The following is a 26,746-nucleotide window of genomic DNA, read 5'->3' on the forward strand; positions in this document are numbered from 1 at the left end:
GAAAGGAAAAGGTTCAGACTACTAATTACGACAAATTTCTTCTCACATAATTACTAGAACATGGAACAGCCACTAGACTATGAGAGTGCTAACACTTAAATTCATTCATGCCAAGATGGAAATTCTGCATACTTTAAAAAAATTACAAAATCGAATGAAGAATTCCTGGTCAACCTTCTTATAAAGGTATCAGATGGATCAATGGCTCTTGCTAGCCATAAACTGTATGTTTGTATGTATATCCTGCGTTCTGGTCTGCTCTTTCCCTACTGTGCTAGACCACCACCAAAAATCAGATTATTATCAGTGACTGACCAGGGTCACTGCTTTTTGATTTAACATCTGAATTTGATAGGAACCAGAAGGAGCTTCTTAGTACGTCCAAGTTGGGAACAACATTATTCTCAATTGGAGAATTTCCATGAGGTGTCACATCCGAAAGTCAAATATCTGTGGAAAGAGGAATGTTCCCCTTTCACTTTTCACAAGAAATGATACAATAAAAGAGGTGAAACAAGACAATGCAAGATTCAGCTGTGCACCTTGATTTATTGGAGAAAGGTTTTCTAAAATTGCTCTTGAATACCAGGGCAATCCTACTGCAAATAATAAGTAACTGTTGTAGCACTACAATTAACAAAATGTTTTCCAATGGTCAGTAGCACTTAAATCCTCAGTTGCCTTTGGAACCTGCAGCTTGTGACAGCATGCCAACTTTCCAGGAATTAGACATAAAATTGTTCTCTGGAGAGTACAAGCCTAACAGAGGGAAGAGAAAGAAACACTCTAATTTGTCAGAGAAGAGACAAACTACCAGTTCACAAAAAAAAAAAAAAGACAGGAATGGTAAAATTTTCTGATTTATATACTATATGCATACTATATAAAGCACTAGATTCAGCACTCTACTGCACAGCTCTGTCTTTCCCTTAGTCTGCCTCAGTGGGTTAGAGGCCTGCCCACAGCAGCAGTGCTTTTTGCCCATGCTTATTTCCATGGGCTAGAACTAAATAACTCCAGGAAAATGGGGAAGGGGAGCCCCACAAAATGATCTTTAAACTCACCATTGAACTGTGGTTTAAAAGAGAGAGTGGATGTTTAAAAAAATCCTTACTTTCAGTGCCAGACAGCTGACCACACTTTCACATATTTTTTCCAGAGAGGCCAAGTAGTGCACTACGCCTTTCCATTTAAAAAAAAAAAAAAAAGGGGGAGGGAGCATTTCTGTTCTTTGCCCTTCACCGTAAAAATGCAATCCCCGCACTTGAAAAACAGACATATTCCCTCCCCGCTCCAACACACACACACACACACACACACACACACACACACACACACACACACACACAAAGCGATTGTATGAATTGTACTCCCATCTCTAATGGAACCACCAAAGCATTTACAGAACAAACAACTTTTAGAATACACACTGGTCTTGGTCAGGATGAATTATAAATGTAATTTTGTACTACTTTTTCCTAATTATTTTAAAACACATACGTATGCAGGTTCAAGATTTTAAAATCAATTTCATATGGCATCCTATCGTGGTTTCTTCTACATATAGTAGCTTCCCAGCTGCATAACATATTTTTCTGCTGTTGATTACTGCAAGCCAAAAGAAGAAGAAAAACAATCTGATTTCTTAAAGACGCTTCAATTTTCCAGAGCCTAAGGCATGGCTTTCTGAGCTGTTTGCATGTAAAGAAGAGTTTAAAAGGAAAAACTCTAGCAAGTCCATTCATTGTACTCTGCACTGACTTGAAGCACTAACTCTTACTCATGACTTCTCGTCCCCTGCCCAGAGAGGAAGAAGAGTGTGCTACAAAGTAGTAGGATCACATGGGTGGAGATAGAGAGTACTTTCATCACTGAACAGTATTTCCTCCAGCTGATAGAGAAATAGCATTGACTTTTTAAGGAAAATCCCATCCAGTTCCCACCTGGTGATGTTAGAAAGGTAGGGATTGTTGAAAGAAATAATCAGGAGAAAAGAGTCTTTTTTTATGAAATAAATATTTCTGTTTAAAATGTGTTAAAATAGGTTATTTGACTTGCTTAATGTATAAGTGTCAAGATTTAATCTTAAGGGTATGAGTGATACCAATATACTATTAAAAATATTCAGCAACATAAATTATACTCTACGGGGCTGGGAATATCTATTGGTCCATTCATCCAGAACAAGTGGACGGTAGAACGGGTGGAGACAACAGGTGAAGAGGAGAAGCCATGATGTAAATCATATTGAAAGATTGAGTTGCAAGCCATCATAGTGAATAAAGGAGGAGGAAAAGAAGAAGGTAAAAGTGGGGGAAGTGGAAAAGACTGCTTATACATTTAAAACTTTCCACAGACAGGAAAGCTCATTATAGGGAACACTGGTCCCCTGGGCAACAAATCAGAGACAGGCCCTCCCACAAGGGAGCACACACTAGGCATTAGTACTCCTTGGGGAATTCTGTGCCACTGAGCACATCCAGAATTCATGTGCCATGCAGAATTCCCCGGCCAGAAAATACATTCTGCTGGAAAGATGCTGCAGTTACTCCTTTTGCCTACTAGGGGCCAAGGTGGCACCAGCACAGAGAGTAGCCACTCCTGGGTAGGAGCAGCCCTACCTGCAGACAGGGAAGAGAAAGAAGCTACCTTCCTCACAGCACGCATGAGGCCTAGCCAGGAGGCACGGAATATGGGGATGGACAGCATGGGGCACATGGGGGGGGGTCATCGACAGGGGTTCAGAAGGGCTACTGAGGGGTGCAGATGGGGAGGGGGCTGAATGGGAATGGGATTGCAGGGCCACATGGGGTCGGGGAGGAGGGGCGGTTGAGTGGGGGTGCAAGGCAACATGGAGACCGGGGGAAGGAGGTGCAGAGACACATTGGTGAAGGAGGTGGCTGAGTGGGGATGCAGGGACACATGGGGACAAGAGCAGATGTGCCTGACTGAAAGAGAGGCTAGGGGTCAGCCAGGGTCTACACGGTGGAGGCTCCCTAACAATCCCTCCTCACCCTCCAAAAAAAACCCCTGTTGCATACTTCTCCCACGCACACCCAACAACCCTTGAAGTTCACACACAGGCTCCTTTCCAGTAATTACTTCCCCCTCTCTGAGCTCCTGTTACCCCTGACTCTCTCAAGCCTTTGCACTGCTTCTAAGGGGTGCAGGAAACACGTTTCTGTATTGTAGTTTAAATGAATTATTACTCAGAGTTCTGTATTAATATGTCTCGTAAGAAATCTATTTGTCAAAAAACATTTCCTGAATCATCTTTTTGTCTGTATTGTTACAGACAATTGCTGATAGATATTTTGAAAAAAACTACTACAAGAATTGAAATGGGCATGATTATACTGTATTATTTTGACAAATAAAATATGCAGAACTTTAAAATATCGTGTACAGAATTTTTAATTCCCCCAGAAGAAGGCATCAGGGAACCTGGACTGAGAGCTCCACGCAATGGGTAAAGGGGCACCTCCCTCCACTAACACATTGCAATACAGGTATTTTACGCCCTAGCTATCATATAAATGTTTAAGCCCTCACACTAGATAGCAAATGCTCTTTTCAGACAGAGGACCAAGATAGAAAATACTGCTGGAAAACAAGAGCTTTTATTATACAGCTGGGCTTTAGCAAAGAAAAGTAATAGAGATTGTATAATTCTGTTAACACCATTCGTCAAATTACACCAAGGAAAGTTAGGTTACTAACCTGCAACTGCAGACCTATTGCCCGTGCAGATCCATACTCTTTGAAGCATAACTATGTCCTTCAGCACCACATGTCTGGAAAGATCCTGAAGGCAGCAACCAGTAGGGCTTTGTACAAGCTCAACTGCAGTTCCACACATTCAGGGCCAGACTATATACATTTCAACAGCATTCAGCCCTGAAAGCACTCAGTTCCTTCTTATGCTTCAAAATGTCAGCCAAAGGCTATGAAGTGGGTGAGAATACTGCAATGGTCCTCACTCGGGGTCTGGTTGGGGAGCGTGGCCTAGCGGTCACAGCTGCAACCCGACATTCAAGGAGGTTGTGTGGAGGAGATTCCAAGCCCTCCTGCTCCACCAGGCTCCAACCCATAGCCTTATAGGCTACCAGTAGTCTGGCAACCAGGGCTACTTAAGGCTATCCTCCCTGGGCCCCTTCCTCTCATCCCCTTCACCTCCCCCCAGGGGTCAGCTTAGTCTAAGGCCTTCCCCTGATGGGGAAATCCAAACCAAAAGTAGTAAGAGGGAGTTACCAATGTCCAAGGTCCCCAGGATACTTTCTTCTCTGGTTGTCTCTGGGGTGGATCCTCCCTTCCCTCACAGAGGGCACCTTTGGGCAGCTGTATCAGAACCTTCAGGCTTCCCTCTGGCTCTGTGCTCCTAGAGCTGCCGGCTGCAAGTCTGCTCACCTCCAGCTCTGCCACCCAAATGAGCTACTGTAATTCCCTGCCTTTTAATGCCTCCAGCAGATGGAGCATTTGCTGCAGGGTGTGGCAGGGCAGGGCTGACTGAGCCCAAAATAATCCCATAACACCTTGTTGCCTAGTATGAGGTTTGTACACCCCATCACACATACATCTGCCCAGGCAACATTTTGGAGAACTCCAATTACAGACAGAATTGCCTCTGCAGATCACCACTCTCAGGAGACTGACCAGAAGTAGCAGATCCCAGAAAAGGAACAAGACTAAAGGACTGGTCATCACAAACAAGTAGACTGTGAAACTTGCATAGACTAGGAAAATGAGAGGCAGTTTAAAAATGCATTACCTAACAAGTTAATTCATACTATCTCAAATATCAGTTAGCAAAAAGTATAGATAATGACAATGTTTTAAAACAGGTTAGTTGGTTGGAGTCAACCCTAGAGTCAAGTCCCTAAAAAGGGTACCTGTGCGGAGGTGGATGTGGCAATTTAGCTCTTAAATTCAGAGAATGATACTGAGTAAAGGTATGAATTAAACTCTGTATGACTTCACAGATGGCAGAAATTGAAGCATTTCTGAAGCATGCCACACAAGCAACCAGACCATCCAGTCTTGTTAATCTCGCATGGTCACAGGATTGAATACAAAGTCTGATCTATTTATACACAACACAAAGATGATTTCTTTCTTGGACTTAATTACCACCCACCAGATACAGGTGCCACTGGAAACATTTAGTGAAGAACTCATCATCCCCAAAGACAAGACCACGCAGTACAGGACAGAGTCTCCCCAGTAACTGAGGTAATACTTTGTGTCGGTGTCATCTATAGAAATGATCTAAAATACTAAAGCTCTCAATTCAAGGGAGAGCTTTCAATGCCAGATATAATTTTCAAAGTTCCAACACCCTGATGTGGAGTATGGATGGACTCCTTCAACTTCCAAAGGCTACTTAGATAATGGATGGCTTCAGTTTTCAGTGCAGAATGGGAATCAGAGAGGTCCCTGAACTGAGTTTCCTTTTCACAGAAGGAAATGTGGAAAACTGTAGAAACACCAGATGACCACAAAGAAGATGAAGAAAGGGAATAGGCAATGGTACTAGAAGCACTGGGGCAAGAAGAGTGTCTGATTGAAACAGGGTTTCCACACTTTATGGCATTTTTTTTTCCCTTGCAAGTGACCTGATCCTTGCTCCTGAATGACATCTCACAGATAGGTAGCTCTCTGCCACCTTCTCCTGCCTTTTGATATTCCAGAAATCTAGGCTCTGCCTTTGAAAAAGGCATCAAGACCCTCAAAAGAATCCTCCTAAAACTGCTAAGCAGGGTGCGATGCTGAGAGCAGGAAGGCGGCCTGATACAACAGCTTCTGCTAATGTGGAAGCACTGTAGAGGTACTGCTTGGCTAAAGGAACCTCTCCCTTCAAGAGCCTATCTCTACCAGAAGTGCATAAACTGCTCCCTACCAGAACTGCTACTGGACTAGAGTGAAAGGAAGGAACAGAAGCCAAAATCATGCCTGGAAAGAGAGGTTTCTCCTGAGCTCTACCTGAGGACTCCTCCACCTTCCAATGCAGAGACAGAACACTGGATTCCAAAAATGTGCACAGCACTATGCCAGCAAATGGAGCCATCAAATCACTGGGAGGGAAAAATTACAAGTAGGATATTTGCTTCCCAAGTGGGGGTCAAAGGCAGAAAACCCATCAGTACTGGACTAATGGAGCAGTGGGGAGAGAGAAAAAAGTTCAGGCAGTACATTAGTCACAATATTTGTCCTCTCTGTTCCTAATGGTTGATGGCATTAACTTTAAAAGTAACTTCTGCATTGTGAATATTTACCTGGGTAATTCATCGGATGCTAACACTGATGAACACTTATGTCTGCTACACAAACACTTAGTATAAATCTATCCCGCTTTAGCCCGCTGCACACTACGTGGAGCCTTCTGCTGCGCACTAAAAGTTCCATAGTTCACTTTGATTACATTGTGCTTGGATGCCTACAAACCTTAAACATTGAGTTGGAGAACTCTTAATGCTGAGCCGATGACTAGAAACCCAGAGGATGGCACAACTGTGTGGTCTCAACTGCCAGATCAGAATCGGTCAGCAGCAACCCTAAACGTGATGAGTGGTCAGCTATAGACATTTGGAATGATTTCTCTGTTGCTGATCCAACCGTTCGACCACTAGGATTTGACCTGCCATGTCACCTTTGGACTCTACTGAACAGGTTCCAAATTGGCCAAGGAATATGCACAGCCAACTTCTACACATGGGGTCTGCACAACAACCCACTTTGTCAGGTCTCTGTCAGTCAATGTTGTTGATGAGTGTCAATTAACCCGACTTCATGGTGGCCTTAGGGCCCTTCTTTCTGCTGATTAAGCTGCTGTCGGGTGGATTGGCAAGCACTGCAAACACCAGAAGTAGTCATCCACTTGGATCTACTCCCATTAAATGCACTACGAAACTTTTAGCGCACTGCAGCAGAGTCCACACCGAACAGTTAGTGCATGGCAGGCTGCTGTGGGATAGATTTACACCTCAGCTTGCTGTCATCTAAATGTTCATATAGACCAATTCTACTTTAGTACTCTATAAAGAAAAGAAAAGAAAAGAATGAATACAATTTATAGCTTTGAACAAATTGTTATTATTTAAGAAAAGGAGGAAATATTTCCAGTACCAAGAATCAGCATTTGGCAGAGCAAAGAGCTAACATGAGAGGAACGAGTACAGATATATTATTCACGTGCTGAACAGCAAGTTTCAAATTGCTTTGGACACTCAGATTAAAAGATTGCACTTCAACAAGATATATAGGAATTATGTTAACATTAAGAACATTTTTAATTCAATTCTTTACAAAACAGGCAGCCATCATAACTTCTTGAAGAAGAGACTCATTTTAGTGAGCCCAAATATAACATTATAGTTGCTTTAAAAAGTTGCTGTGCCATGCAATAGCCGTGGCACAGAGGCCTGAACTCTTTATTGCAAAGCACTGGCTCTACCGCCAATACCGCGGCTATGTAAATTCGTTTAAGCAATCTTAATGGTATGTGCTAGTGAGAGTCCAAGTACAGCCCCACATTTTGAATGAATTGCTGACAAAATATTTTTTCAATGTTCCTGCCAAAGAAGCATTACAACAACTCAGCTTTGAGTTAATGAAAACAGAGACAAAAATCTTTGCACTCCTACCTGGCTGCATCTACTGCATATTTATTTACTACATGGGGAAAGTGGCTTAGTCCTTAGATGTGAAAAATATTTCTTGGTAATGAATCAAACATGAGCCTAGATCAAAAAATTAAATGGAATAATAAAACTGAGACTGAGGCTACAACCGCAATACACCACCATCTTAAGTTATTGTCAACATATCCTGGAGCCAATAAAGACAGAATCTGTCTTTCACACATTGAAGTGCAGAAAACTGCAGCTCACTTAATATCTGAGAAACAGTCATATCAACAAGAATGTTTCAGTTACAGAAAACTTATGGGAGAAAGAGCTGTTTATTAATGTAAAATATGTTATGAACGCTTAAACTATTCCAAAGCTATGCTAAGTGACAGCATAGACTGCACATCAGGACCAACACTGAACCAATTATTAAATTTTGCTTATGGCTAGCTGCTTTTTAAATCAGAAATATACTTTGAATAAGTATACTCAAAATAAGCTCTGAATCAGTCACTTGAAAGAAAGAAAAAAAGAAAAAATTTCTATTTACCCTATAATCTTCATTCACAGTGAGCCACAAGGACAAACCAAGAAACAAACATAATTCAAAGTTCAGTTATTACGTTATATTACTCTAACAAAATATTAGGATATTAGGCATTCCTTGTATCTGCAAAGAAAAATATACCCTGAAGTTTGACACTGAAGCAACCTAGTTAACCAAAAATTCAACCAGAGTTCAAAATTACGTTTTTGTCCATTCCATATAAACTTGAGTGCAGAGTTACAAAGAGATTGAAGAGACATCATGAAAATGCCTGCTTCCACCCACTGCAAATTACTTCAAAAATCAATAGTGACAAAAAGGCACTTCGCTGCAGAAAAGGATTTTTGTTTTGATTTTTTAACTTTTGAACCTTAATCAATAAATATATAAAAATCTGCATGGAAATACCTGCCAACTTGCTAAAAGTTCAACATATTTGTTTTTCTTCTGCAGTATTTAGTATTGACCAAGTACTGCTCTTAGAGCTAGTACATTCTCATTTTTTCCATGTGAGTTAATATATTCCGGGCATTTTATGTGGCCTTTTCAAAAACAAAAATATAAATGATAAGCTAGTACATTAAGAACAGAAAAATACAAACTGAAAGGTCCATTGCAACACTGAGTAGGTATTACAATGATATAAGCTGAACTGAAGCCACAAGTAAGTCTCTTGACATTTCTATTTAGCTTGTAGTTTAACATTTTTTTATTAAAAATATTTGAATAATTTTTGTTCCTGTTTTTATTATATTCAATACACACATCATGCATTCATGTAATATGGTATTGCTTTAATAGTTTTCCTCTTCAAGAAATAGGTTTACCTTTTGATTCTCCAAAAAAACACAAACTATCATTATGTTGAGATCAGGGCTGTCAAACGATTAAGAAGATTAATCACCTTTAATTGCAAGATTAAAAAATAGCTGTGATCAATCAGTTTTAATCACACTGTTAAACAATAGAATATCATTATTTAAATATTTTTGGTGTTGGGAGGGAAGTGTGTGTGTGGTCTAAAGTTTTACATTGCACCCAAAACCAAAGCAGTTATGTAAAAAAAGAATATACATTTGTGAGTTCCACTTTCACGATAAAGAGATTGCTCTATAGTACTTATATTTTTCAATTCACCTCCTACCATTTTTTAATCTTTTTTACAGTTCAGATATTTATAATAAATATAAAAAAAGAGCACTGTACACTTTGTATTCTATTGTAATTGAGATCAGTATATTTGAAAATGTAGAAAAACATCCAAAAATATTTATAATAAATTAAAATTGGTTTTCTATTATTTAACAGTGTGATTAAAACTGAAATTAATTTAATTTTATTTATCCTAGTTAATTTATTTTGCATTAATTACTTGAGTTAACTGCAATTAATTGACAGCCCTAGTTGAAAGCGACAGTTTATCAAACTATTTTCTTGGCCTTCGGTATTAATAAGGAAGATCACATTTCTACCATGAAAACAGTAGAGCTGATTGAAAAACAGAATTTCCATCCCATGGGAAATTGCAATATTTTGACATTTGTATTCATCCCAAATCATGTTTGAAAAGACAAAATATCAAAACTATTTGTGGAACAAAATGTTCTAGAAAAAAGTTTGATTCAGAAATGTTGAAACATTTCAGGTATTAATTTCTGCATCTTCCCGAGGGACCTTAGCATCATAGGACTTGTATTTCTGGCTTCCTCATTCCTCTGTTCTCTCCTCTGGTCCCAGTTCCCTAACTGGAGTACATCTGTCTGTCTCTTCCCACAGAAAATTTTAGATTTCAATGAAACGCTACTTTGACAAAAGCGTGTGGAGTGTTTCAGTTTGGGTTTTCTTGAACCAGCGCTAACAGATTAATGCTCTATTTTTAGACTATAAGTAATTCTTGGGCTGCATAGTTTCAAAACCTTTTGGATAGATGGAGATTTGAAAAACTGGGGGCTTATCCAAGGTTGCTTTCCAGATTCCCCAACTTTGAACATTTTCAACAGAATGCTGGCCAACTTGTAAAAGGCCAGCCAGCTTTGAAGAGCCTATATTTCATCAAAAGTCTTCTTAAAGGCAGCTGGTAATTGCAAATCATCTAACATTCTTTTGAGTTCCCTCCAGGTCAGGAGTTAAGTTTTTCAAGACTGAACTTAACGAATCAGAAGTCAGTCCTGCTCAGCTATAGGTACCTGCCTTCAGGTATAACAAAATCATGACTACTCGCTATGACAATATGCGGACATTAGCCTATGTGCAATGTATGCTACCAACAGAAGTGAACATGTGTCTGCCAGAACAGCGACAGTGAAACATTTGAATCTGGTTCATAATAGCAGCAGCATAACCATTGAAGTGAAATACATATAATTTGCTTTTCAGAGTTTGATTTTCTTGAAAACCACACTACTTTCTTCCCACTGAATTTTACTGATATGTAAATACTGATGGGTGTGACCAAGCTGTCACAGTGGAAATAATAGTAACAGAAGTCTAGCATCGTCGCTTGGCTCCTAAATTCCCAATAATAATATCGGAACAATTTGTAAATGAGCAAAATGCCATCATAACAGATAGTTGGGAATGATTAAGTGCAACCAATGATTAAAGTGTATTTAAAGATGGGTTTTCCAACTGTCTACATGAGTGTTCTGAGTTTGCATGCATGTGATCAAGATGATGCGATTTACTGAATGTGACACCTTCTATATTCTGAAAGGGGGGGGGAGTAAACATTCTGCAAGTGCCTTATTATGGACATTGGATTAACCACTTCTGCCTACTATTTCCCCCTTCTATCCTCATCTGATGACCTTGTACAATATTTTGCTCCCTACTCATTTGAAGGTTATTTGGACAAGACTGTTTATACCGCTTTCCTTCCACAGCTATTTTGGATTCTCACAGTCACACAACTTAAAGGTCTTCATTAATGAAGCAGAAGTCAACAGAATGAGCCTACAGTGAGCAAACAAATGGATAGTGCAGTGTTTATTTTGCTGCTTTATGTATTCTATAATTACTTTCCCCATAAAAAGACTCAAATAGAAATCTGGTTGCCTGACCCTCAAACTAAATTTGCAATTTGGAAACTGTCTATGCCCTAAGTAAATTGACCCGGTTATGAAAAAGAGCCTACCCACAAACAATATTTTAAATAAAATTGGAACAAAACCAATCTATTAAATTACATTTGCTTTTCCTTTAGTCATTCTAAATCATTTTGGAGGATTTTCCAAATATCCAGTAGGACCTTACTATCTCTTCCAAATTGCAACATTTATATCAAACATAAAAGTTAAATTTTGACTTTAGACATAACCTTAAAAATAATGAACTACAAAATCTGCAAAAATATTTCTGTTTTCACTGTTGAGTATTTTTTCTCCAAACACCCCCATATTTAAATAAAACTGGAGGTGACAGGATAATCTGGCCCTTAAAGGAATTAGTTCTCAGTGGTCAGATCCCCAAATGGCCCTTTAAGGGGTTGAAAAGTTCAGTTTGAAGACCTAAGGGGCATGTGAAGAGAGAAGAAGCGGTCCCGGGAATGAAGTTTCTGGGAGGAAATTGTGTCACTTTATCTTTAAGAGCCCGGGGGCTAGGTGCCTTGCAGAGAGGGCAGGGAATCAATTCCCCACAAATCAATGGGGAATGAGCTGGGAAAAGAGGATCAGCATAAATGCTGCCTCTTCCCTGACAGCAGGGCTAATGCCTGCACACAATTCAGTGAGTAAGAAGGCTCCGGCAGGGCCCTGAATTAGCAGGGAGAAGACAGTAGAAGAAGGAGGCTGTCTCTTGGATCCTCCCAGCCTGAGAATTAATTGAGGGGAAAGTGATGAGCTGAGGCAGGAACTAGCAAAGGCCCTACAGCTGGCTAAATTATAACCCACCCCCAAGGAGTGGGGCTGGGGCTCCTGCTCTAAGGAGAGAGAGAGTGACTCTTCCATTGTTGTATACTCTGTTCCAGGAGAAGAGCTGGGGAGAAAGGCTGTTTGAATCACAACCCTAGCTCCAGGAAAGGGGCTCTGAGGTGGTCTCCTCAACCAGGACAAAGAACTGACCAGGACTCTTACAGGGACTCAAAGTAGGGTGATTTGGGGCAACTCACAAAGACAGTCAACATTTGTAGAAAACTTAATAAATAGGATTCCATGAAGTGGGTGCATATTCTTAAGCCAACTTAAGTCTGGTCACTGATTGAAAAGAACCCGAAGGGGATGCAGCAGGGCCACAAGGGGATGTGCTCGAGAGGCTTTCCCCTTGGCACCGGATTATTTGCATCCTGATGGAAAGGCTGGAGCAAGAGAGAACACGTCACAAATGCATAATTGAAAACACAGTTTATAGTAACTGTTATTAGCAAAAACATACAAAGTTGAACATGGTAAAACCACTGATTATATTGTTTAAACTAATAAAATGAAACACTCAAAATTCACAAGCATACCATCTGTGTCCTACTTTTGTTTAATTGTTGCATGTTACATTAGAACTTCTAAGACATGCAAGAAAACTAATGTATGCAATGTTTCATTGCTACTTAATCTTATTGTCAGACCCCAAGTACCAAAATCTGTGAAAGATTATTTCCTGGCTTAGTTTCCACTTCAAAACCCAATACGTTTCAATACATGTTTTTACGAACATACTCAAAGAGAGAGAAGCAACAAACCAGCATGCAAACGTAACAAGTTATTATATGACCCTTAACTGACTCACTAGATGTATGCTGCTAATTTTAGACTCAAATTTCTCTATTCCACACAAATTTGGAATGCGTATCTTGTAAGTTTAAAAACAAAATGAAGAATCAGTACGAAGTTGACAAAAATGGTTGCTCACCCTAAATGATAGAATCCTAATCAACCTAGACTTCTGAATTCAGTTACTTTGTGTCTTCAGTTTTGATTTATGTAAACCAGACTTGCATCTTAGTAGTTATCCATGCTATTTAAATAAATCAAAAAAGATACATACGACCATTCAGACTCCAGCTGCTTTCTATAGACTTTTAGAACAGCAAGAGCTATATTCAAGTTCTTATGCTCCAGTAGTTCTCTCACTTTCTCTGAATTAAGGCAGGTGAACAGTACCATACAAGAATAGGTAATAATTTTCTCATCATGGTGATTGAGGCAATTCCTAAAAAAAAAAAAAAAAAATTATTATTAAGAATCAAGCTGGAATAATGCAACAGTGGTATTTAATAAGAAAGGAAACGTGAAGAACTTCATGAACTACAGAGCCATCAGCACTGGAATGCACAAGAGGTGATGAAATAAATGGCACCTACGAAACATATAAACCATTTTCAAGTAATCTTAGAGATCAGACTTAAGGAAAATTGCAAAGCTAAAATTAAAATGTAGTTAAGTAAAGTTTTTTGAAAAATAATTCCTTTCACCACTAAAAGATAAAGACTTTTTAATATGGAAGAAACAATATAACAAATATTTCCTCATCTTAAGTAATATCCATTCTGCATGTTAGACCCCAAACCAGCAAAGTGCTAAGTGCACTTGATTCCCACTAACTTCAACGGAAATCAGGGATGCCTAGACGTGACGAAAAAAAAGAATATACTAGTAGAACCTTGGAGTTAACACTACCTCGGGAATGGAAGTTTGTAACTGAGGTTCTACTATAGTTATCTGCAGAAAGTTCCATCAGGAAGGATATAAAGTATTCAACACAGGGACATGTGTTGCCAATTTCCAGGATATTATTGTGACTCTGATAATAATTAGTGTTTTTCTTAAAATTGTAGGTTCTGTAACAAGTAATTACATGAGAATCTCAGTTTTCATTTGAAAATATATATTTCTAGCCCTCAAAGTTGGAGAAAAAAGTTTGAAAACGTGGCCCAAGCACACCATGAAAGCTCAAACAAGAAAACAAGAGGAAAAAAAAAACAAAACCCAAAACAGTTTCATGATGCTCATGATTTTTTTTTTGAAGCTTGATTCATGATTTTTGAAGCCTTGGGGCTGAAAAAGTTGAAACCTCATGCTTCAGGGCTTAACTATTAGAGACGAGGATGAGACCTAATATAGAGGGCAGATTATCCCACATCTGCCTACCATGAGGTTCTTACACCTTTCTCTGAAGCACCTGGCATAGATACTGTCAATGACTGGATACTGGACTAGATGAACCTCAGGTCTAAAACAACATGGCAATTCCTATGTTCCTAAAGAAGCTAATTTTTTAATTCTCCCTCTTCTTTCTCTCCAAATCCATCCTGTGTAGTCTCCCGCCCTCCACTTCCCCGGTTGCTGAAGACATCTCAGAATACCTTTCTGAGTGACACCAGAAGTCTTATTTGTACTATATCAATGATGTCACAGAATGATGCATTTTAACAACTCCCATCATTTCTGACAGATTATTATGACAATGAGCAATTATGTTTTTGGGGGAGAATTTTCAAGTTTGCATAGGTTGTTTTTGTTTTGTTTTTTTTAACATGTAAATGCGGGGGGCTGAGAAGCCATAAAAAGGGGGCTGGCTAGCTGACGAGCCAATAAATAAATCCATTACATCTCTGATATGAAACTTTGCAAGCCTGAAGAAAAAATTTTAATGGACATTACAGCTTCCTTTGTCTGCTGTTCAGTTTTTCACTTAAAACAGCAGTAGCTTGGTAACATAAAAAACTTTGAGCACCAAACATGAAAACTTGATCATCAGTTAAAGATTTCTCTCTCAGGATCACAAAGTTTAAAGCAGAGCCGTTTCACTGCCTTCCAGTTCCCTAGCTCAGCTCCCTGATCTGCTCTATTTCAGAGCTTCAGCCAGTCTCTTTTTCCTGCTTTAATTCCTATAATTTGCCCCTCATCCATTGTCACACTTAAACTGCCCACTTCAGTTTTCTTCTTCCAAAAACTATAACTACTTACATTTCATATGTTTGTACACATCTAACAGCGATGTGCACACTGTGTATCAGTAGAAAACTGGGTAAAGTAGTGAAGAAGGGCAGCAGAAAGGGTAACAGCAGTAAGAACAGTGGTTTGGAGGGCAGTGGACAAATAGGTTATGAGAAGAACAGTTCCTAACCTGAAAGTCTTAGGAGGTCTACAGGAGGCGAGTTCTTTTGCAGATTTTATGTGATGGGGAGGAGTGGGGGGGGGGACAAAAAAACCCCAAAACAAACAAACAGAGAAAACCATCTCCACTCCTGCAGATTTCCCATGAACTGACTTATGGCACAGAGGACAAACGCTGGGAACAGGGATTTGCTAATAGTCCATCCAGTGAAATGCCAACCCTTAGTGTCACCGTTTTGATGAAGAATTCTCTGTTGGCTTCCCTTAACTGACTTATCCTGAAAAACAACATGTAGCCCAGTCTCAAAAAAAGTGCAGAATCATTTCACATAGTACATAATACACATTTTATGACAAATTAATTTGATGAAGAGAGAGGATAGGCTACATCTAATGCACACCCCTTGTGGCAGCATGTAGGGTGTGTATAGCTACATGCTGCAGTGAAAAATGGGCTGTAGCTACACGTCAGTGCAATGCTCTGGAAGGGGGAGGCAGCGGGGAAAGGCTCAGCAGCAGAAAGCTGCCAGAGTCTTTCTCCACTGCCATCGCCCTCCCCTGCAGCAGAGAAAGGCTCTGGCAGTACCCTGTGGCGGGGAAAGGCTCTGGAGGTGGGACAATACACTGCTATTTTTAGCAGTGCAGACGGAGAGATGCCATTTGTCTCTTTTCATCAAATTGATAATTGTAGTCAAGGGCACTCCCCAGATGGGCCCACCTGCACAGATCTCATTGCAGTTTCAGAGACTGTGGGCAGGTCTACACTACCGCTTCAGTCGATCTAACTTGTGTCACTCAGGAGTGTGAAAAAAACACCAGTCAGAGCAACGCACATTGCAGCAACCTAAGTGTTGTCCTCCAACTCTTCTGCCAACATAGCTTCCACCTCTCGTAGAGGTGGAGTAATTATGCTGACAGGGAAACGCTCTACTGTCGCCATACAGCATCTTCATCCAATGGGCGTCAGCGACACAGCTGCACAGATACAGTTGTGCCAATGTTGCGCTTCTAGTGTAGACCTGCCCTAATTCAGTCAAAAATCAGTATCTAGGTCCATGGAGATTTCAAGATGGAACTACTGTCAATCAAGATAAGCATGACTTAAAATCAAAACTGTAAAAAACAATGTATAGCTGATGTGCACTTTTATTAAAAGCAAATGAATCCCATAAAATATTTCAGGCCAGATCTAATGAAATACAGTAAATAAAAGTTGTCATTGAACAGTTGTATGTTGTTGTAAGCTTGATCCAGGAATTTTGGCTAAATCCACTCTATAGATATGTAGATACATATGTAAGTGTGCGATACTTCCTATGTATGTCAACAACATTCAGAAGCTTTTTTTGTTTTACTTTCACTCATCTTTCTCCGTCCCCTCCCCCGATCAATAACTATCATGTTTATAGGTTTCAGAGTGGTAGCCATGTTAGTCTGTATCAGCAAAAACAACGAGGAGTCCTTGTGGCACCTTAGAGACTAACAAATTTATCTGGGCATAAGCTTTCGTGGGTTAGAACTCACTTCATCAGATGTATGGAGTGGAAAATACAGGAGCAAGTATAAATTCATGAAAAGATGGGATATGCCTTACCAAATGTGAGGTCAGTCTAACGAGACAATTAAATTAACAGAAGGATACAAAAGGAGGAAAAATAACTTTTGTAGTGATAATGAGAGTGGTCCATTTCAAACAGTTGACAAGAAGGTGTGAGTAACGGTAGGGGGAAATTAGTATGGGGAAAATTAGGTTTAGGTTTTGTAATGACCCAATCACTCCCAGTCTTCATTCAGGCCTAACAATGTTAATGTGGCAGCAATCTGAAGTTGGGCAGAGTTAGTTTCTCAGAAATGATTACCGCATTCCTCTCTGTAAAGATCTCTGAACAAGACCTCAGCAATTGAAGTAGATCATTTACACAGATCTTCTTCCAATGTCTTCCCAAAGAAACCAGTCTACTGTCAGTTTAGAACAAGACGGTTTATCAGGTCCTGACTCCTGAGGTGGAGTAACACATATACATCCACAGGATATGGTCTCAATGGGTCTATTCTCCCCAAAGTTATTTTTCAAAGCATTATGGCGCTAGTAGAGTAGCAAATATGTACAAAAGATCTAAATATAACCATAGGGATTACATAAGAAAAACCCATGTAAATGCTTACAAGAAAAGATCTGGGAAAGCGCATTTCCAAATGCTATTCTGGGAATCTCCATTTCCTGCTGCAAGGTTTCCAAGAAACTGGAGGCTACAACGTAAAGCTGAAGAAAAAGAACACACGTTAACAGGAAATTCAGAGAGATCTCAAAGATTAATAAACTCATGCACATATCAGTACATATCTATACTATGAAAGCCATCCATTTCAGAAAATTGAGACAATATTTTTGTAGCTCTAAAACATACTTATCATACTATACATATATTTTTCCCCATATTTGCTTTTCCTATACGGTGAATTAACTTTGTACTCATGAATTCCATAAAGCACATTTTACACCCCAAAATGACAGACTATACTTTTTTTTTGGTAGAAACATTGGCTAACTATAGTATTGAATATGAACGATAGCCACTGCAGAGGAAGGGGTTGGAAAGAATGACCAATGGGAAGCACAATCAAAGTAAGTTTGCTGCAGGAAGGAGCAACAGTTGCCACATTGCAATGGCCATTTTGTCTTTTCCATATTTGTGGTGGCTTTTTTCAGTATTCGATTACTGGGACTCTACTGGCTAGTAGCAGAGAAGGCCATGCACATTCCCTGAACTGGCCATGAAACTAATTCTGAAGCTGCTAGCAGGACCAGATAATATAGTTCTTGTCCCTCTCCAAATTACTTCAGCCATGGGAAAATACACCAGCTCATTTCACTATGTGTGGCGCCATAAACAAGAGACAGTAAATGATGGTGGCGGTAGGGCTAATTGTATTGCCTCAACTGGAATGGAGCTCACCCTACCCTCAAACAAAACAGCGAAGTGGCCAACACCTCTGTAAACCCAAGCAGATTTTGAATGGCAGGTTGCAAAGTTGCACCACCTGTCTACAAAGTTATGGACATGTCAACAAGGCTTCAAAGGGCCGGAAGCATGTATGTCAGCCATGTAAGTGACTACAGAACTAGTCTCTGTCTGCAAGCAGTGGACAAAACTACAGGTAGCACAGAACACTGCTGACCACAGCAAACATACAGTAGCAAAATACCAGTATTTATTTTTAAGTTCCTTCCATCCCTTATACCAGTTACATCCCTACCCTCCCGAGAAGAGCTGACGAAATACAGGGCATTTCCCAAAAACACTCAGGAATATGAATGGCAAGTTCAGTTCACTGTTATTCAGAAGGAAAAATTATATTTTGTTCATAGTAACTAAACAAACTGTACTGCTGCACAGCAAATCTGCTACAGGTAAAAGTAACCACCTTTATGTTGCATCATGAAACAAGGTAACAAGATGGGGAAAATATCATTTTAGATTATGAAAAATATATTGCAGTACATAGACCCTCAACAAGCAACCCTTGCAAACCATCTGATTCACTCATTATCCAGTTTATTTGTATGTAACGTGGCAAACTACTTCAAGATACTCAACGCCTTAAGGTTTCACTTCTGGGCTACGTTTGCACTTACAACTGTACATGGTTACCTGTGTGTTGTGCCCCATTGTCCAAATCTGAAGCATGTTCCTGAAGGAGAGTGCACAGTGTGACCATTTGCACACGAGGGGTGTGGTATGTGCACACCTCTGCTCTGGTATGGGTCCAAAGCTCTTCTACAGCGCAACACAGATGGGAGCAAGGGGCGTGTACCAGGTCACGAGTATTGACAGTCCTCTAGGGCCATTCTCACTATGCACTGATCCCTTTTGCTACCTGACCTTTACCCAAAAGGTATAAAGGTCCCCTCCCCTGTTGCCAGTGCTACTAGCAACCTGCACTGAACACTTAAAGATCAGTTCTCCTGTGAACTCTGTTGATCAGCAGAGTCAATCAGGGAGCATATTTCAAGAGCTGCTGCCTGGTCTCCGGAGCACACCCACATCAATGTGTGGGCAGAGTAAACCACTCTCCACAACTTTGCATGGGTTGGCAGGAACATACACCTGTACCAGGACATTTCACAGAGGCTGGAGGAGGCAGGCATTCACCGGACTCCATCCCAGTGCTGGGAGCACATAAAGTACCTCAGACTCCTATAATGGATGGTAAAGGACTCCAAACAATCACTCTAGGAGGAGACCTAGCACATGCCCCTGCTACAATGAGCTGAACCGGGTGCTCTCCAGGGCTGCGAATACATAGCCTGAAGTTACTCACAACCCCTCCTCAACACTGCCAGCCTCATCTTACGACGGAACACCAATGACTGACAGGGCAAGGAGGCAGCAGGGACCTCAGAAGTCGTCCTGCAGGAAGCTCCAGGAGACTCTGAAGAAGAGAAGCATGTGATTCTGACCTGTATCTGATGGACCCAATTGAGGGAAATCAACAAGTAACCTGAGGAGGACCCCAAGCTGCTACAGAACCCGAGACTGGTACATCACAATACACTCTCACGTTCCCCTGAAAAATCCCCTCTTGCTCCCGTAATACATGCCTGAAACTACCCCTCCCCCCCACACTCCAAAACAACTACTTCCTCCTCTCCACTTGTCTCCAACATGACCCCCAAACAAAATACAGCTGTAAATCAATGACTTCATTTAAATCCTATGAATCACTATAAAGTATTTAGCAGTCTGTTATAGTCCCAACTAATGAGCAGTCACTGTGCCCTTATGTCTGTGCATTTCTCAGCAAGTACTACAACAGTCCCTGGGCTGCACAAACCAGGAGGAAAGGGAGGGAAGAGACGGGTTCTGAAATGGCCCAGGTGGGAAAAGAACAATTTTCTGATATTTGTGCAAAGACCCAACACCATCTCTCTCCCTCCCCACCAGTCTCTCTCCCCTTATGAATGGTAGCCATGTGGAAGGCAGATGGGTCTGCTGGGTTGCTTGAGTACAGGCCTACCTAAGTCTGGGAAGGGAAAGGGAACCATTTGGTTGTCTGAGGAATGTCACAGTGGTCCATTCTGCCTGTGACCATTTCAGATATTTATTACCAATCCCAGTCTCTGGTGAGTGGCCTCTTCCCACCAAGCCACTCTGCAGAAATTGGGAGAAGCAGGGGTGAACGAATCATGCACTTCAGCACTTGCTCAAACACACAGTGCCATGCCTTTTGGCAGTGGAGAGGCAACTGGCTTGCAGTGTTCATCCAAAAAAATTCAGGGAGGAAAATATATTTGAGGTCTGATTTGGTTTACCTGTCCTTTTCAATGCTCTTTACTGGACACAGGGGCCAGACTTTCTGTCAAGGCCAGGGCTCTGGAGGACTGGCTCATTGGCAATGACAGAAGGGCTACACTACAGAGCGTACAGCAGCACGGCTGCACCAATGCAGCTGCAGCGCTGCTAGTGCAGATGCTCTAAGCCAATGGGAGAGAGCTCTCCCGTCGACTTAATTACACCAGGCCCCGCGAGCGGCAGTCACTAAGTTAGCGAAAGAAGCTCTCCTGCTGACACAGCGCTGTCTACACAGGTGCTTAGGGCTGTGTAACTCAAGTCAGTCAGGGAGTGACTTATTCATATCCCTGAGTGACGTAAGTTATACTGCAGTAAGTGGTAATATCCAAGGAGTCAGGAGCAATTTGGGTTCCTTCGGGGAAGGGAAGATTGTGCTCTAAGGCAGGAGAAGGCAATGATGAACTGTTTCATGGAGAGGGAGTACGTCAAGAGGGAATTGGACCATGCACTCATGCAATCACTGGTACAACTGGTGGGAGAACACTTCTGGATCCTGATCTCCACTGTGGCTGCTGCTCCTCTCCAGGAACACGCAACACTTTCTTCTCCTCCTCCTGGGATCCAGGCTTCTGCTGAGGAACTGAATCCCACCATTATCCTTGCTGAGGAGCAGCATGATGGACAGCCAGCACATCCTCCTGCACCAGCATCTGAAATCCCTCTTATGTGGAACCCCCAGAGCATGCAGAAGGGGAACAATGAGCCCAAGTCAGTCTCTATAGCCAAGCCAGTGTGTGTTCCTCAAACTCCACAAAGGTGCCATCCCAGTTTGTCCCCCCAGACAATATTCTGCAGCTCATTCCCCCTTGTCAGAGCAATAGGGAGGTGAAGGGCAAGGGTACATCTCCACAGACAGTAACATTTGCCCTCTTCTCAAGGAATTTGATCATTTGTTCCTATCACAAACTGTCACAAGCTCTATGGCTGATACACGTCTGTAAATAAAAAATTACTTGTCACTTCACTTGGGTGTGCACCATGTTTTCCACGCATGAGCAATATGATAATTCCCATACATTTGGGATGAGGCAGCAGGATTCACAGCAGGACTGATTTCTGTAAATGTGTGGTGCTACAGAAATGCAATGAATTCTGTCCTATCCATCGTCCTTCCTTCCCCCAACCATAAATCTCCTTCTGTAAAAAAACAGGGTTCATGACAATGAACTGAGCTGTGAAATACCTGTTGCTGACCAAAGCACCAGAATGAAAATCAGAAGAGATCTTAACTGAAGAATCTTTATGGCTTTGTTAACGTCTTAACTGACAATACAGACAAAAGAAACAAAAGTAAATTAACACCAAAAGATATCTGCTTTTACAACTCCTCCACCCCCCACCGAAGAGTTACCATTTGCAACCCTGGGAGTAATTCATGCATAGCTCCTGACAAATGCTGTGAGCAACAGGGCCAGAAAACACTGGGAAGAAGAAATGTGCAAAACCCCTCCCGGAACGTTACAGAACCATTTTTAAATAAAATTACTTGAACAAAGCTCAACTGTCTCCATAAAGTACCCTGAAACAGAGCTGTTAACATATAACCAACAATGCTCAATAATGGCATTACATTGCATATACGCTCTCCGCAGCACAAAACCATGGCCAAAAGGTGTTAACCCTCACCCAACAGTCAGTTAATACATTAGCATCAGCTGCAGGGGATTGAAACCCACCAGAAGATGTTACAACACAAGTACATGGCAATGCTCTATTGAACTTTTCCAGCAGTACCACACAGTGTCACAATACTGTCCCTCCGAACAGTCACAAGTCACCTTCTGGCTCCACACTTATCTACAATATGCAAGCAAATGTCATCACGAGTTTCCCTGGCCCATTGAGAACCAGGATCAGCGTGGGATCTGGCTGCCTGTATCGGCTTTGAAAACCAGATCTGTCCTGTGCCCACTTGCTCTAGAAGTATTCCCCTTTAGCCTCAGAAATGTTGTACAAGGCACAGCACGCCACCATAATGCAAACCACATTGGCTACACTGGCATCCAGACAGGCCCATAGGCACCACCAACAAGCTTTCAGATGCCCAAAGGCACATTCCACCAGCATTCTGCAGATATAGTTGAATTTCCTTGTTCTTTGGGGTGGCAATGTCAGAGTATGGCTTCATGACCCACTCCTAAAGTGGCTATGTGGAATACCACAAAATAAATGTGGTGACAGAAACACCATGCAGATCCACATCATTTGGGGGAGGGGGAAGGGGAAATCCCTTCCTCCACCATGTGGTACAATCCTGACCTCCTGCGCAACCTGGCATTAGGACCTTTCCTGTGTGTGCAGTGTTGGTGTTCATAAACCAATCCCTGTGATCCACACTAAGACTTGGAGAATGAGTGACTAGAAACCATGAATTCACTGGACCCTTTTGGTGGGGGAAAAAAAAATTCTGGGATGTGGATTCTGTCAATGGCCCCAGCATAGTTCAGAAACCTCATTTTCTGAAATCCGATTATAATTTCAGGGACTTTAGTTATGCCAACCACCCATGGGCAGATAACAGTATCGAGAGCATGGCAAACTTGTATAACCACCACCACCACAACAGTTGACTTCCCAACCCTGAACTAGTTTACCCCTGACTGGTAGCTGTCAGGTATTGCCAACTTCCAAAGAACAATAGCCACCCACATCTGCACAGGTATGGGTTTCCGAAAATAAGTGCTCTGAAGCTAAAAGGTTGGTGCAAGCTGCTCGCACAACTCTTTGAAGATCTGCTTCCCCATTTGGAAGTTCTGCAGCTGTTAGTCATCATTCCAGATTTCCAAAACGACATGATCCCACCACACAGTGCTGGATTACCTGGACCAGAAGCAGCAGTCCACTCACGTGCATATGATTTCAATCTCGGCATTCAATACATTTGTTCCATTGGACCCCGCTGGATTTTTATTTGCCCTCTCGGTCAGCTATCTTTAGTGTCTCAAATTTTTCTGGACTCATTCCATCCAGTACATGATCTTTTGTCTTAAAGCAGGAGCAGAACCACATCATGGACTAGCTCCATGTTTTCAACACAGTCTGGCAGAAGGGAGAGATGACTGGAAGCTGCCATCGCTCAATGCGTAAAGGCAGTGGCTCTCAACCTTTCCAGACTACTGCAACCCTTTCAGGAGCCTGATTTGTCTTGCATACCCCCAAGTTCCACCTCACTTAAAAACTACTTGCTTACAAAATCAGACATAAAAACAAAAGTGGCACAGCACATTATTACTGAAAAATTGTTTACTTTATTTTTGCCGTCCAATTTAAAATAAATCAATTGGAATATAAATATTGTACTTGCATTCCAGTGTATAGTATATAGAGAGCAATATACACAAGTCATTGTCTGTATGAAATTTTAGTTTGTACTTACTTAGGTAGTGCTTTTTATGTAGCCTGTTGTAAAACTAGGCCAATAACTAGATAAGCCAACGTACCCCCTGGAAGACCTTTGTGTACCCCTGGGGTACACGTATCCCTGGTTCAGAACCAGGCGTGTACAGCACCAGCAACATACATCAAGGCAATTCCCAGCATCACCTGTGAAGCACTAAGAGATACTGTCCCTGAAATGGTAGCACTATCTTCGTGTACTGAAAAAGGGCAGCATGAACATGGGTATATGCCTCTGGAGAGTGTATAGCCATTTCCAGCACAGCATATGTGGACACTCAGTGCAGGTACAGGGTACATGTGCTAGCAGTACATGGACATGTACCCCAGGGAAGTACCCAAGTGTACAGAGCCAATACACTAAGTAAATTTGTCTCCAGCTTTAGCCAGATTTCTATTATTGTTACAGAAGAATTATTCCAGATTTCTCCTAATAAGGATTTTAAGTATGAGAACAAGATATTGCCTCATACACATTAATATCCAAGACCCCTCTTCCCCCCCCCCCCAAAAAGCCAAGAGAATGTAAATAAATAAAAATGAGAATGTCAACCCACAAAGTCCACAAAATTAAAACATACCCTTTTTGGCAGTATTTACAAGCTCTCAATAGCTTGGCCTTTATTACAGGTTGGCCCAGAAACTTAAAATTAAATATTCAAATGCAGTTTAACAGATATTACAAACAGCAGCCCATTGCAGATACTGGGAGCACAGATTGCCAGGTTTTGAAAACGTAAAATTCAGGATCTCTTTGAAAGGTGCTGTTCCACTAGGCAACCAGATTTCCTATAGAAGTCTGGGAACATCTCCCCTTAGGAACAAATAGAAAGAAAGCCTAAAATGCGGTCACTTGGGCTCAAGGAATGGTAATTTTATTTTTAAATGTCTAAAATTTGTGTTTTCCTTATATAATGCATTTTTAAATATATCTTCTCATTAAACTTTGAGTTTTAAATCTCTATCCTGCTCTTTTCCTGAACTTATTTTCTGACCAGCATTGAGTTTCCACTTTTCTCATCCATCTGGCTTACTTCATGTTGAGTCAGAACTTTGCTAAAGCACAGCAAGTATGGAAGTACTACTCTTCTGGAGAAATTGCATGGGAGGGTTTCTCTGCTAGCAGAAACCACCAAGGAGATGGATACTGGAGAAACATTTGCAAATCTGTTGGTGAAATCAGATAATATTGTGCTAAAAGGAGAACTATTCTGAGGAACATAAGTAATTTTGTTGCACTCTGGTCTTTTAATTAAGGCCTGGGGAGATGTATCCCAATTCATTTCATGTTGACCATTATAGACTAAGCTGCAATATGGATTGATAAACTAGAAAAATTTCTTCTAACTTTTCCTAGAGTTCTGTTCTTAAGAAATGGGTTTGCTATGGACATGTTTTAGATATGGTAACGAACACTCACAAACTATTCAGCAAACCACACGCTTAAATCACAGTCCACACACAACTGATGAATAACTTGTTTTAACATTGTCTTTGCTTTCTCAAGTTCTTCTTGGAGTTGGGAAAGTATAGGGGAAGCATGCAGCTGATGAACAGATCACATTTTATGTATGACCTAGAAAAGAATCCAGTAGCGGTAAAAACATAAAAAAAGAAGGCATGACACAGAATACACCCAAGTAGCAGCAATATGGATTAAATCAATGTCATTTTTCATAGCCAAGCAGCAAAACGAGAAGCCCTGATCCTGCAAACTTTTACTAATGAAAATAATCCACACTCACATAAGTAATCCCATTGACTGCACTAAAAAGATATACTTCTGTTTACACTGAAGTCAATAGAACTTCTTTGAGAGTAAGGATTATTCAAAATTTTAACTATAGCTATAGGGTCAGGACCATTACCAGTGATTCTACACAATAATTTAACACAGCAAATTAAGAATACTATAACCTATCCAATTTAAACTCATGGGGAATTTTCAGGAGGCAAAAATGTAATTATGCCCGCTTGAAATCTAGCTGTGGCACTGAGTTTAATAGGTCTACTATTTGAAAACTTTGGATTTTAAGGCACAGAATGTCAGAAATTCCATTTTAGGTCTCATCTGAAAGATGGATACCAAGCCTCCAAAATACACTACGTCAACAGCTAGTACTTAATTTCTGTTACAATATTTGAGAATCCAGAGACTTGGCTAACAAATTTAGCTGGGATACCAGCACCACCAAGATATACTATGGTTATACAAGCCTTTTTAGTACCGGCAGGCAAAATAAGCCTCGCAAGCGACATCTATTGGTCCTAAAAAACCCATCTCTAGTGGTGTCGAGCACTTTTTTCATCATATTAAAAACAGGGTTTAGACATGCTACATATGAAATGACAAACATGTGTTTTGACCTCTGAGAATCAACATGGTACAAGATCAAACGGACACAAAGTATGCTTGATATACCAGTTGTGACAGAGCTCTGTCCTTACCTCCGTGGGTCCCACGTTTCCTGGCGGATTTCGCTAGCCTCAGAGGCTCACTGTGACCCTCCACATAACCCCTCTTTCTCTAGAGACAAGGGTCACAGTCTACTGAGCCATTTTCATCATAAGCCAGCGAGGGAGGTGAGGAGAAGTTATCCTTCCTTGCACAATCTCTGTTGCCTCCCAGTCTCAGTGATTAATTAGGGGAAAAAGGGGAGGAGGGGAGCCCGAGCCCACCCTCTACTCCTGGCTCCAGCCCAGGGACCCTAATACTATCAGCTATGGTAGCTGACCTTTTAGAAACATGACATTTACAATTCCCTGGGCTACTTCCCC

General features: G+C 41.1%; 1 protein-coding gene across 5 annotated transcripts in view; it reads right to left on the reverse strand.

Moving 5' to 3' along the window:
• Nucleotides 1-26,746, reverse strand: part of ATXN10 (ataxin 10) — a 176,173-nt gene that overhangs the window by 98,008 nt on the left and 51,419 nt on the right. For all 5 annotated transcript variants that reach the window (XR_006281710.1, XM_038406008.2, XM_038405980.2 and 2 more), the window contains exons 4-5: nucleotides 17,385-17,481; nucleotides 13,147-13,311 (exon numbers count right to left, since the gene is read on the reverse strand). Coding sequence is in view for 4 of the 5 variants with exons in the window: in XM_038406008.2 (XP_038261936.1) it covers nucleotides 13,147-13,311; nucleotides 17,385-17,481 (262 nt within the window). In the remaining variant the exon portion in view is untranslated. The remainder of the gene's footprint in view (nucleotides 1-13,146; nucleotides 13,312-17,384; nucleotides 17,482-26,746) is intronic.

Source organism: Dermochelys coriacea, chromosome 1, assembly GCF_009764565.3.
Source record: "Dermochelys coriacea isolate rDerCor1 chromosome 1, rDerCor1.pri.v4, whole genome shotgun sequence".
NCBI lineage: Eukaryota > Metazoa > Chordata > Testudines > Dermochelyidae > Dermochelys > Dermochelys coriacea.